The sequence below is a fragment of the Nomascus leucogenys genome, chromosome 20 (assembly GCF_006542625.1).
Source record: "Nomascus leucogenys isolate Asia chromosome 20, Asia_NLE_v1, whole genome shotgun sequence".
Lineage (NCBI taxonomy): Eukaryota > Metazoa > Chordata > Mammalia > Primates > Hylobatidae > Nomascus > Nomascus leucogenys.
Window position 1 is genome coordinate 64483631 of NC_044400.1, and position 14051 is coordinate 64497681.

At 38.2% G+C, this 14051-nt stretch overlaps 1 protein-coding gene across 7 annotated transcripts in view; it reads right to left on the reverse strand.

Annotated features, from left to right (window-relative positions):
- PACRGL (parkin coregulated like) overlaps positions 1-12328 on the reverse strand; it is a 54992-nt gene extending 42664 nt beyond the window's left edge. For 3 of the 7 annotated variants that reach the window (XR_004027385.1, XR_004027384.1, XM_030801362.1), the window contains exons 1-4: positions 6776-7462; positions 4157-4224; positions 3877-4031; positions 410-477 (exon numbers count right to left, since the gene is read on the reverse strand). Coding sequence is in view for 1 of the 7 variants with exons in the window: in XM_030801362.1 (XP_030657222.1) it covers positions 410-477; positions 3877-4031; positions 4157-4224; positions 6776-6822 (338 nt within the window). In the remaining 6 variants the exon portion in view is untranslated. Of the gene's footprint in view, positions 1-409; positions 478-3876; positions 4032-4156; positions 4225-6775; positions 7463-8034; positions 8211-12097 lie in introns of those variants that run through there. The other 4 variants (XR_004027383.1, XR_004027388.1, XR_004027386.1 and 1 more) reach the window with 4 other exon arrangements.
- Positions 12329-14051: the final 1723 nt, after the last annotated feature.

A 14051-nucleotide genomic window follows, 5' to 3' on the forward strand; every position in this document is an offset into this window, starting at 1 on the left:
ATTATATCCAAAACGAAGCAAAAACAGCCATATGTAATTATTATGAAATACAAACAATTTCATTAAATTGACAACTTTCATTTTACCAACAAGATAGGATTTTTTAATTTGCAACTTGCCCAAGCCTGCGAATGCTTAAATTGATTATTTTAGAAAAAGGGTTCAAGTAAATGTCTTAAACTAATTCATGGTTTATCATAGATCCCAGTAACTGTATTTTGGAATTAAAATGGTTTTCTTCAACAACATCCAGGGATCTATACAAGTCCAAAAGAACGTGTGAATAAAGTCATCTTTATTTCAACCATACTAGTAAATAAAACTTACAATACATTTAAACTAAATATTGTATTGATTTTACTCAATGATTTTGAATAATTTGGTCAGTTATAAATTGTATTGATTTTACCTGCAAGGAATATCTCCTTTAGAGTAAATAGCTGCAAATGCAGAAGGCGCTCGTGACTGTTCACCAAACTAAAATAAAAAATGAAAATATTACTATCACCGATACTTCTGAGGTCAGAAGCACACAGCCATTTTGCTTTTCAAACCACCAAGCTGGTATCGAAGCGCACCATTTCTACTCAGCAACACAATTGAGAAAAACTGTCAATCCTCTCACTACTAGAATACCACAACCACACTTGGTACATCTCTTTTTTCCCCTAACGATTCAGAATGCTTGAACGCGGCTGAAACCACATATGCAGTGATAGTTCTTTCTACTTTCTTCCCCACTGTGACCTTTCAAGGTGAGAACTCTATGGAGAAGGGGTGTTAAGTACAGGAAAAGTATATTTGTTTTTTGCCACCTGCACATCTCCCACTTTGTCCTTCAGCCAAATACAGATGGCATAGGTAGTCACATTTCTCCAAACTGGCTTTAGGCTTCTATAAAAAGCAAAGGATTGCACTGGGCAGGAGGGAGAGAATTGAAGATGGGGAAGATTCTCACAAATACATGCTTGGATGTATTTTCTTAGATATATAACTTCATAACCTTTCAGTTTTGCTATATATGAATAGTTTGATTTTATATCTACTCTCAAAGATGATTTAAGGGATGGTCAATCGCAACAGTTAATCACAGCATAAATAATTTCAATATAATTGATAAGAGACTTCAAGAGGATTTAGGAACAAAAAGTAAATATTTTATCACATGGTACTTTTAATATATAATCAAATGAAAAATAGTTGTCTAAATTACAAAATATAAATTGACCTGTTCTAAAGATATAACTAGATAATTTTTTTTAAGTCACACACAGTGGCAGTTTTAAAATGTGCTTAAAAAGTTTAGAATCAGCTTTTTTTCCTCTGGAAAAGCATGAGTTTTGAGTAAAAGCACATAGGAGAAAATTCATTCAAATTAAATTATAATAAAAGATTCATATCTGGCCAGGCGCAGTGGCTCAAGCCTGTAATCCCAGCACTTTGGGAGGCTGAGGTGGGTGGATCACGAGGTCAGGAGATGGAGACCATCCTGGCGAACATAGTGAAATCCCATCTCTACTAAAAATACAAAAAATTAGCCAGGATGGTGGCGGGTGCCTGTAGTCCCAGCTACTCGGGAGGCTGAGGCAGGAGAATGGCTTGAACCCGGGAGGCGGAGTTTGCAGTGAACCACGGTTGTGCCACTGCACTCCAGCCTGGCGACAGAGCGAGATTCCGTCTCAAAAAAAAAAAAAAAAGAAAAGAGAAAAAGAGATTCATTTCCAAAATTCAATCCATGTTATGTGTAACAATTCACCACAAGAGCAATGTTTCACTCAACTAGTTATAATTTCTGCTACGAAAGAAATACAAGTTTTAAAAATTACTTTCAAGTAACAAGCATATCAGATAAGAAAGTTGTTTGAAAAAGTGCTACACATATTGGAGAAAAAATTAAGACAAATTAGTACTATACTATCAACATATTTTACTTCTACCATCTACAAGCAAATGATCTTTCTTTTTGGCCCTGACAGGTCATGAAAATAATCCCTAAATTTTCTTTCTTTTTTTTTTATTTATTTATTTATTTATTTTTTTATTATTATACTTTAGGTTTTAGGGTATATGTGCACAATGTGCAGGTTTGTTACATATGTATCCATGTGCCATGTTGTTTTGCTGCACCCATTAACTCGTCGTTTAGCATTAGGTATATCTCCTAATGCTGTCCCTCCCCCCTGCCCCCACCCCACAACAGTCCCCGGAGTGTGATGTTCCCCTTCCTGTGTCCATGAGTTCTCACTGTTCAATTCCCACCTATGAGTGAGAACATGCGGTGTTTGGTTTTCTGTCCTTGCGATAGTTTACTGAGAATGATGTTTTCCAGTTTCATCCATGTCCTTACAAAGGACATGAACTCATCATTTTTTATGGCTGCATAGTAAATTTTCAATATACCCACAGAGACTAAATTTCTGATTGAAATGCTAAACAATTCCTTTCTTTGCCTTTCAATTTTATTCTAGAGATAATCATGGTTCCATCTTCCATGTCCCACAAAAATCAGAATTTTTTTTATGAATGGATTACTTTTATCAATTTTAACCAAATTTTACCAAGTCTAAAGTGAAAAATGTTATCCCATTCAATTTTTAACAATTTCAGACCATATTTCAACTCTGCATTAATGTTATATACCATACTACACTGAATTAGCATTTCAAAAAATTTAACTCAAATATTTAAAATATTAATGTGCATAAATCACAATAGTGAATTCACAAAAAATGAACACACCTGTTTATCAACACTGAGTTGAAAAATCTGAAAGTTTCCAGCACACTAGATGCCTCCACTGCCTCTCCCAAATCCCTACCCACCTTTCGCCCTAAAGGTGAACATTATTCTGACTTCCAACTCATTTGTTTTATATTGGTAGCCTTTACACATGCTTTTCTAGGGTCAAATTATTTAACTATTTCCCAAAAATTTCCTCGATTTTTACTAAAACTTAGGACTAAGGTCACTAAATATTATTAATTCAAAAAGTACTTCTTTAAAGAGAGGAAGAAAACTGAAGCGTCACCATAAACTCCCTCAACTAAACATAAGCAAAGGAAGCGAGAGCAGCAAGATTATTAGGGCCTTCTTCAGGTATTCACTTTCCTTGACACTGTAGATTACAGACAGAAGCAAAGGAACATGGCTGCTCAAACTATTTGTCACTTTGCTTTTATCCAGTCGGACACTCCTTCTGTCTTGGAGAGCTCACTATACCCTTGCTTCCTTAAGTAACTGGCATACCCTACCTACCACCACAGTCAGTCAGGAGCTTCAGCCACTCTCACAATCCCCTTCGAAGGCTGAAATCACTAACATCTCACCCTACCAAAGTTGGGCATAGGGCAAATAACACCTGGTGTTGTTGCACAGGTGTGTTCACTTCTGAATATTTTTACTGCATAAATCCCATGTTTATTAAATCTCATTAAATTGTTAGGAGAGGGCAAAGGAGGTAAGTACTACAACTAGGATTTCTGGTGGAGCTAATTTACAGAATACAGAGGAACAGTCAGAGACCTTTATGCAACTATGGAAGCACGAAAAGCATTCTGTGGCAACTGAATACAAGTTTATTCATTGATATGGGGAAGTAAAACAACACTGCAAATAAAATCTAAAGCTAAAGTGCAATTTTCTATGCACTACAATGCGATATCCCAAACAGGTTAACTTCTATGTCTCCTTACCCCATACTCACTCCCACATGTGACTGATTATCTCAGTTCTTCATCATAATAACCACATGCCCTTCTCTCATTATTAGCTCAAAACTAGCAAAGGGACAAAACTCAAGACAGCATCCAGAATTGTTCAATACTGTGCAAAATGCCTTTAAAAAATCTACTGAGTTAGGAATGGTTTTGGACCTACCGGATTAATTGTTTTAGGGTTCAGTTTATCACTTGGTCTAGGATGAAGTTTTCTTGCAGACTCTGGAGAACTGGTTGACAATGAGGATTTGCTTCCCTGAACTGCATTCCTGTGTTTTATCTGTGTGCTTGATGATGTCCTTCGATCGGACTTACCTGGACAAAACAGAACATCAATAAAAACCAGGTACAGGCAATAAAGTTCACCCTGCATCCATCTGTAGCACACAAAGTGCCATTAACAAACTTGACCTCTTCACTTAAAAACCAAAGCTCTGTACCTGTTGCTCTGTTTTTCAACTGTGTACCTCCAGAGCCCTCTGATTTCTGCATTGCTTCCCTTTCACTCCTGCAGTTTAAAAAAAAAAAAAACAAAAAAAGTTGATTTCAAAATTTGTTTGGAGGGGCATTCGTTATCAATACAAAGACCAAACCAGAACAGAGTATACAATACAGTAAAAGACACACAAAAAAGTTGATATGGAGCAAAATACTGGAAAAGACTAATGAGAAAACATGAAATTATGTCAACTTCAATAGTATCAATAACAGCAAAATAATCATCTCCAAGAAATGATGTATAAAAGTCAACTTTGTTTCCACTCAAATTGTCAAAATAAACTGTTAGAAACTCACTTCCAATCCTCTGACCACATTAGAATGCACAGACTAATTTCTGAAAGGAGTGGTTGGTACATCCCCTATCATTCATCTTCTCTATCTTCTCTGGCCTCTGTATTTCCAAAGCTCCAAATGCTAACATGTGCACATCAAGCTCCACTTTTCCAGTGACATAATGAACTCTCCTACCCAATGTATCACAAGCTCCTTAAACTGAATGTAACTAAAACTGAGGTTGTCACACTGAAGTTATGAACCCCTTGTTAACCCAGGGTACCACCAGTTTTCTGGTCCTCAGACTGAAACACTTAGAATCACCATTGTCTCTCCTTTTCCTTCATTTCCTGCACTCAGTGCTACATGTGATGAGAAAGAAAGAGCTTTGGGCTCAAATATGGGTCTGCATCTCAGTTCTACCAATTATGAAATTTATGAATTTAGGCAGATTATTTAACCTCCCTAAACCTCGACTTCCTGACCTGTTTAAAGAGGGAAATAAAAGCCTATCAAGGTTTTCTGGAGGAGCAAATGAAATTCTCTTTCAAGTTACTCACCCAGGGAATATTGGTTCACTTTTCCCTTACACAGTTCCTTTCTTTCTGCTAATGGAGGACTCTAGTTCATACCCCAAGGTTTCCAGCTAATCCAATCAATTTCTACAATTGTATCTCTAGCAAGGAATACACACACACACACACACACACACACACACAGAGAGAGAGACACACACTCATATACCCAAGTGCCTACTGGTATTTTTAGGCCAAGCTTCATTCCCAACTTCCATGAAGCCTTTCCTGATCTTGGTTTCTCAAATGTGTATTTCTATGGCATTCTGATTTCTATGCTGTGTCCTTATTTCTACTTGATTACTCTTCCCTCACTTCCATGACAATCTAGTTATTCTATTAGCACACGTCTCACTTTAATGCCTTTAATAATGACTGCCTCTCAAGTAAAGTCCTCTTCCACCTCCAAATGACAGCTTTTCAAATATTTGATGGCATTAACTCTTAACTCCTTCATTTTCTCTTCTTCAGGATAAACACTGATACTTTTTAAAATGATTCCTCACATGAAATGCTTTTAATCCACTTAACAAGTTAGAAATCCTCAAAAGGACAAAGCTCCATGTTATAAAATTTAGCCAGATATCTCAAACATGATGTACCAGCTTAAAGTCTGATACTATGTAAAGATAAACTAAATGTAAGCTTGCTTCTGCACACTGAATAATTTCAATTTCCTTGATTTAATACATTGATCTCATTTATCTCATCCCACTACCAGCAGACGACTTACTTTCCAGTATCACACTTCACCTCCATTCCCAGGGCATTTTCTAGTACTACGGTAATTAAAATCTCATTAAAGTTGTCAGATAATATTCTAAAATAAGCTGACAGAAGCTTTAAATATGTTAACCTACTATTGTACTTCTGTGATCATTCAACAAGTATTTAATATTGTGCCTGACTTCTGTTTTGAGAAGCTCCTGGAGGGGGAACAATACAAGTTTCTACTGAAAAAAAAAAATGCATCAGTTTCCTCAACTCTATAATTGGGCATAATTACAGGAACTACTTTAAGTGTTGATGAAGACTAGTAAGAATATATGTAAAACAACATTTCTATAATGGAAGGCATACAGTAAGGGCCACATGAGTCTTAGCTATTATTATAATTTTCTTTACAATGGTACAAAGTGTTCTTTAGTATTACTAATAGTGAGACCACATGTTTTCTCCTTTTTAAAAAATTTGGTTTAACATCTTGGGCTACATCAATTTGAAGACCAGCTGAAGTCCAATTTCTCTTGATCATCAACTGTTAACAGCTGCAACAGATAAAAGCGATGCACAGCAAAGACGCGTACCCACAAACGTAACAAGGGCATAGGCAGCCATATCAAATTATGATGCACATTTTTCAATACTACCTACTAATTCAGTGGAAGTTTTGGATGGAATTTTATAGCTAAATTTCTATCTTCCTTCACGTCAAAAAGTTGTTCTGTAACAAACTAATGGGAAGGTGTTGCATTATATTTTGAATGAGTTCAAAAAGTCACCAAAACTCATTTGAAAAAGTTTTAAACATGGTAGAAAATTGAGCTTCTACAGTTTATGAGTATACAGGACAACTTTTATGTACAATATATAATTTTCAGCATTACACATACAGTAATGCAAACACGTCTACATCCCCTTTCAAAATCCTATATGAGAGAATTTCTTTCCAAAACAAATACTTTTTCACTTAAAATTTTTCTCCTTTACCTTAAGGACAAATTACAGTTGGCTCTCCGTATATGCGGGTTCCACATCTATAGATTGACCCAACCACGGATACGGACAGCAGACTGGGGGACTTCAGCACGGGTGGATTTGGGTATCTGAAAGAGACTGGGGGAAAGGAGGGAGTCCTGGAGCCAGTTCTCCACGGCCACCAAGGGACGACGGGAAATGTAGTCAATTTTTTAAAATAATATCCACCTGGGGGCATGCCACTGACAAGCCTGGAGCATGAGTTGTTTGGGAAAGAAAGCTTAAAAAATCTTATCCTTGGTAACCCTTTCAAGTGGTTTTTCATTAAACATGTGGAGGATGGTGTAAAGGGGCAGTGATGGGGAGAAGCGAAGCAGTAAGAACTATTTTGTGTTACAAATATTATCAAGGTCACCGCTCATTCTTTTACAAAACAAGATAAACATTCTAATTATAGATATTTGAATCCATAAATCCACTTAACTTGGAACACCTAAACTATGTCACAATATCAGAAAGCAAACAAACCACCCTATGAAGCCCACACATTCCCCCTAAAGCTTCCTTGGTTGCTACAGGTCATCTACCTACAAGGGACTGTGTCAATGGTAGGAAAGTGTACTTTCTATCATTGTTTGGACAGCTGATATAGCCTATTTCTTGCCCTGTGTGTACTTTCTCCCGTACTCAGCTTTAAGACCACTGAACTAAAACAATTCTCAGTCAGCAGAGCCCTGCTTTCTAATCCAGGTCTAGAAAGTTCCAAACGTGTAAGTAAGAGCCCCACTAAAGAAACCATGTTCATTTGTAAAGCTCTGTCAAATTCTAAAAGACCCAGAGCCCAACAGTCGCTTATCCCAGTCCCTTTTTTACCATAAAGTAAATTCAAAGGGCCAGTATTAGGGTCGCAGAATCTGCTTAGGGGTCTTAGAATCTGTTTTCCATCTTCCCAGCCACCCCTCCTACACTCACTTCTAGATACTTAAAGACCAGCCCAGGGCCAACATGCTATCAAAGTCCGCAAAAGAGGAAGATACAGAAAAAAAAATAAAGAAAAAACAGAGATTTTTTAAAGGGGCCGAGGGAGGAGTTTACTAGTTTCAATTAAGGTTAACGAAGGCTACTCTCGACTGACCCTCTACCCCGGAAAAGGAGGGGTACACTCCAAGCGCTCACGATCTCAAGGGTCCTTAGCAATGGGGTCCGGCGGTCCTAGCAACAGATCAGGAAGCAAGCCGGCTTGGCCGAGAGCGCGGACGGGACACCCGTACCCTCGGTTCACGGCTCCGGGGACCCGTTCCTACCGCGCCTCTCTCCCGCCGCGATCCGCACACCAGCTGCCCCCCACCGGGGGGCCTTATGCCCCGCACTCGTTTGGCCAACAACCGCGGATACCGCCACCGAGCGCGGACATTCGGGGAAATGAGGCTCCGCGCGGCCCGCCCGTGGTCGCGCCGGGCAACGACGTCACACGCACGATGCGTCGTCTAAACCAATGGTAAGAGGCCGCGGAGGCGCGCCGGAAGGGGGTTGCCCAGGCAACCAGGCGCCAGGCGTTCACGTGGCAGCTCACGAAATACAGGCGCTGTCTCTGGCGACAAAGGGGCACCTGGTGGAGGATGTTTTTCGAATAAGAGGTCCGGAGAGCAGAGGGACGATGACGGGTTTCCAGCCGCCTGCACCCTAGCCTCTCTTCAGCCCATGGGCTTAACTCCTAAACGCTTTTCTCGCACACTTAATACTCATTGTTCCTCAACTATCTTACCCTCAATACTCGGAGAGCTGAAGACTGTGAATTCCTCCCCCCAAGTCTTCAGGGGTGAGAGCCGAAGCCATCTGCATGCCCAGCTGTGGGATTTTCTTGTAGTTTCCTGTTCTATCTGGCTAACTCATAAACCTAGCTGTGGAAATTCGTTTCCTGTCGTATTTTATGAATCACATATGCTATTGCATTCTTCACAGTAGATCCGCATTTAAACAGTGAAAAGCATGATTTTGTGCTCTACATTATTTTTAATAGTAAAAATAATAGTGAAAAGCACGATTTTATGCTCCACATCATAACAAAACCGATGCTGCAGGAAAATGCATATTCCCTTGTATTGCATTCCACCAGCAACAATTTGGGTTGTCATAGTTAAGTCCAAGCCCTTTGGACTTGTCCACTGCACTCCTCTTTAGCATCCTCTACTGTTGCCAACCCAAAGCCCTAACTTTTTGCTTAGGTAACACTAAATTGGCATTGTCTGAGCACTCGAGGCTGTGTAATCCTTCTGTGCTCCTGTAGCTCTATCCTTGCTACCTGACTACCACCTCAGAAGCATCTTCATTAGATCATGAGTTTCCTCAGGGTAAGGATTTTAACTTTGCCCTTTTTATTTCTCTGGCTTCGAGCATAATGCAGTGGGTATTCAACTAATGCCTTCTGAATGAATAAAATGAATGAATAAATTCTGTCTATATCTAATTTCTCTAATGTTCTGTGAACCTTGCATACAAATCTAAGTTTTAAAATTTATTACAATGTATTTACCTATCTTTCTCACTAGACTGAAATTGTCTTTATTGCTTTTCTATCCCCAATGCCTAGCGCAATGCATGCTTAACTAACGTTTTTAAAAAGAAGAAATTTTAAAAAAAAAATTATATCCTGTATCTTCGGCTACTTTTACTTTATAATCTCTCCTCTCCAGCTTCCTCAAGACCTATTATATTTTCCTTACTCCTAGCATCTCCAGTGTCAGACTCAGTAGAGCTCCTAGTTCGTGACCTTTTAACCCCTCCTCCCTGGACTATAAGAATGATTTGTATTCAGTATCGCAGAGGAATGACAGGCATATATGTTCTGGAGTTAGGCTATCTAAAACTCACCTTCACCCCTTATCAGCTGTGAGTCCTTGTGGATGACAACTCCTACAAGCCTCAATTTCCTCTTCATTATTGGGTTATTGTGAGACTTAAATTTAAGAGGACAATTAAATACCTGACACATAGGAAGTACTCAAGAAGTATTAGCTAGTGCAATTATTCAGGTGAAAGCAAATGAAGACTAACGTGGAGGGCATCGTAAGTGGCAAAAGTCTCATGCTATGTGTTGGTGTATGAACCATGGACGATGATACGGATTTTTCAGATCTTTATAATAACCACAATTAGTATAAGCTTCTCCTAATCACAATTAAAACAGCCTTTTCTAAACTTCCTGTCATCATTTTAGAAAATGAACAGAAAACATGCTCCTTGGCATTGCAACTCTATCAGGATATTATGTAATAAGTGGTGGGTGCTTTCTTGAATACACTAGTTTGACAAGCCTGTGAGGCATCCAGGGGGAGCTAACTAGCATGCTGTTGGATCTGCTAATCTAGAGGGCAGGAAAGAGAACTGGGCATAGCTATGGATTTTTGAGCCGTCAGCATATGTAGACGCAGAGTTGGGCGACAGGAATAATACCTTCTCAGGAAAGCTCACAATATGTGAGAAACAGAGCACTGATTGTGGACTTCTGTCTTCTATTCAGGTTTTAAGGTTTAATTTTCTATTTAAGAGAGAATGGGATGAGGGAAAGAAGGTGACCTATTTGCCTAGCAATATGGTAAATGATTCTGGAAAGACAGAATATGCCATATATTTTCTGTTTGCTCTCATATAGGTACACCCTTCCCTTTGTCCTGTCATTTGCTCTGGGATTCTGATCGGTATAAATTATATCAACAAGGCTCCAGTGCCCTCTGGTTTCTGACTGGGTTTGGCTACTGAAGATGGGAGATTAGAGAATTAGAGGAAAGTGAAGTCAGAGTATTCATTCTCCTGCTCCTATCCTTAGGGGGTTCCCTAAAGCTGGTCATACCCATAAGTGAAGGTCACATCTTTCTGCTATAGTCTGATTGTTTCTGTTCCTTCAAAATTCATAGGTTGAAATTCCAACTCCCAAGGTGATGGTATTTGGAGGTGGGGCTTTTGGGTGGAGATGAAGTCATAGGGTTGGAACACTCGTGAATGGAATTAGTGCCCTAATAATAGAGACCTGAGAGAGAACCCTCACTCCTTCCACTATGTGAGGACACAGTGAAACAATTTCATCTATGAACCAGAAAGTAGTCCCTTACCAGACACTGAATCTGTTGACACTTTGATGTGGACTTTCCAGCCTCCAGAACCATAAGAAATCAATTTCTGTTTTTATAAGCCACCCAACATATGGTATTTCACTATAGCAGCCCAAATAGACTAAAAAACTTTCTAAATGGCAAACTTCAGTTCTAGGCACAAAATCTCAGAGGCTACTATCTCTAGGTTACTGTACTGTCTGTGTGGTACCCTGTACCTTTATAAATAAAATTTCTTCAAATTGTCCTATTTTTGTTACTCCATATTATATAACATTATGAATTAGGTAATAAATCTAACTAAAGTAAACTACTCAGGACGACTTTTTTCTCATTGTGCTGGTTCTCATTCACTTCTGAAAAAATTATTCATTATTTATTTATTTACATTTAAGTCACCAAGCATTTTTAAGAAAATATTGTCTTAATTCTTGTAAAGAAAATATCTTTCTTTTTGTACAAATCATTCCCAATGATTATTCCCAAGTCCTATCATTGAGAAATGAGATACAAGAAATTTGTATAATTTGACAAAGCACTTTGTCAGGAAATGTTAAGACATCATCATTATAAAGTCATTGCGTGTCCGCTTGCACACGGAACAAATTAAGCAGTGATAATGGTTCCTCAGGTAAAAGCAAATGGTATCAACGTGAGTGAGCATATAAGATAGCATTGTCCGATAGAAAAGTGATGCAAGTCACATAATACAATTTTAAATTGCCCTAGTAGGCATATTTTTTAAAAGTGGAAAGAATCATGTGAAAGTAATTTTAGTGGTATATTTTTAGTAACCCAATATGTCCAAAATATTATCACTTCAACTTGCAATAAATATAAACACCATTAATGTGATATTTTACATTCTTGTTATTTGTGCTAAGTCTTCAAAAGCTGGTGTGTATTTTACACATATAGCACATTTAAATCCATACTAGCCACATTTCAAATATTCAATAACCACAGATGGCTAGTGGCTACTGTACTGGACAGTACAGAAAGCTATGGCCACTGACAATTGGGCAAACATAGAATGAAGTCAATAAATGCGTCAAATAGCTAGAGAGTACATACTGTTTGTACAACACACTATTAGATGTTTGAGAATCAATCCAAATGTAAAGGACATGAATTGGGTATGAACCTCAGACTACAGAGTCAGTGCAATTAACAACTTCCTTTATGGTTCATAGTAGTATTCGATTTCTTTTACGAATGTCTTTACCCTTTCTCTCCTTGGAATTGTGTTGAGAGGATGAGGCTTGGAGGAGTGTGGCATCTGGTCCTCTGTTGTCATCTGCTAGGATATACGTACTTTGGTCTTTCTGGTCCTCAGTCATTTATCCTTCATTCACATAGATTGCTCATGTGTTTTTCATTCCAGGTTCTCATTGAGAGCTAATTCCAATCTCCTCTTAACTATCCAGGAGGTAGTCTATTCTTCCAATCTGAAGCCAAAGAAATTTAGCTGTTGGTTTCTACCTTGTAGAAACCATGGGAACCTGTGAGGTTGCTGTAGAGTCTTTTGTCTAGACACACTACAAGGCCATTTCTTCTCATCCTATACCCTAGGTTCAGGGGTATCTAGGTGCTTATTAGCTCTGGGGTATTGCCCTGGGGGGAGGATGGAGGATGGGAAGGACAGGGCATACTGTCTCTTTGCTCTCAGATCTAGACCTTGACTCTGACTGATGATATATTCTTCTAGCTCTTCCAAATAATGGCTGGCCTTGACCTTAACTTTTGAAAGTCCAAAGTCAAGAATTCAACTCTTAGCATGAGAACTTTTATGATGACAACTCCTCCCTGAGGCAGTAAGCATAAAATAGTTCAGCTACAGTCTGCGTGGAAAAAATGTCGTAGGGTAGCAGGAAATGTTATTTTTACAGAAATATTTTATGACATTAGTTTATAATCTATTTTAGAATATTTTATAGAATTGATGCCAACTTTGAGGTATAATTGATAAATAAAAATTGTAAATATGTAAGGTGTATGGCCAGGTGCGGTGGCTCACTCCTGTAATCTCAGCACTTTGGGAGGCTGAAGTGGGCAGATCACGAGGTCAGGAGATCGAGACCATCCTGGCCAACATGGTGAAACCCCATCTCTACTAAAAATACAAAAATTAGCTGGGTGTGGTGGTGCGTGCCTGTAACCCTAGCTACTTGGGAGGCTGAGGCATGAGAATCACTTGAAGTCAGGAGGTGGAGGTTGCAGTGAGCTGACATTGCACCGCTGCACTCCAGCCAGGTGACAGACAGATACTCCATCTCAAAAAGAAAAAAAAAATCAAGGTGTACAACATGATGTTTTGATATACATACATTGTAAAGTGATGACTGCAATCAGATGAATTAATATATCCACATATATATTCACTATGTGGATATATTAATGGTAACTATATGATGTTACCATTTTGTAAATATATATTAATTATATAATATATAATTATATGTAATATATAATTATATGTAATATATAATTATTTATATATATATCCACAAAATGGTAACCTCACATAGTTACCATTTTGTGTGTATAATAAGAACATTTAAGATCTACTCTTTTACCAAATTTCAAGCATACAATGCAGCATTGTCAACTAGAGTACTATGCTGTACAATATATCTCCAGGACTTATCCATCCCTCCTAAATCAAACTTTTAACCTTTGACCCAGATCTCTTTATTTTCCTCATCCCCCAACTATAGATTTTTTTAAAATTCTGAGGTGTTAGTCAGAATAAGATACTGTTTAATGAGTATTTTATTCCACTTAGCTCAGTATAACCAATTAAATCGACAGAGGTAGATAAGAAAGACATGGCATTTCTCCTATGTCCATTAAAAAGCAAAACATCAACCACTGTTCAATCCGTTCCTTAAATGTTAAGTAATTAATTTCTGTTCTGCTGATCTAAGGCTAATGAGTCTTCTTTCATTAAGTCATTTGCCAAAGGACCAAAAAATAAAATAAAATAAAAATGAAAGCCTTGATTTGACAAGTCTCCACGGTAATGTCAAGTTATAGTGAAAAACCTGTTCATGTTTCCTTCCCTGTAAATTGATAGTTAAGAGTACCTGGTTCAGTCCTTTGCTGAGGAAAATGGTTTGGTTGTTCTGAAGATTCTCTTTCTAGAAGGCTTAAATTTCTGAACTGTAGCTTGCAGGGAG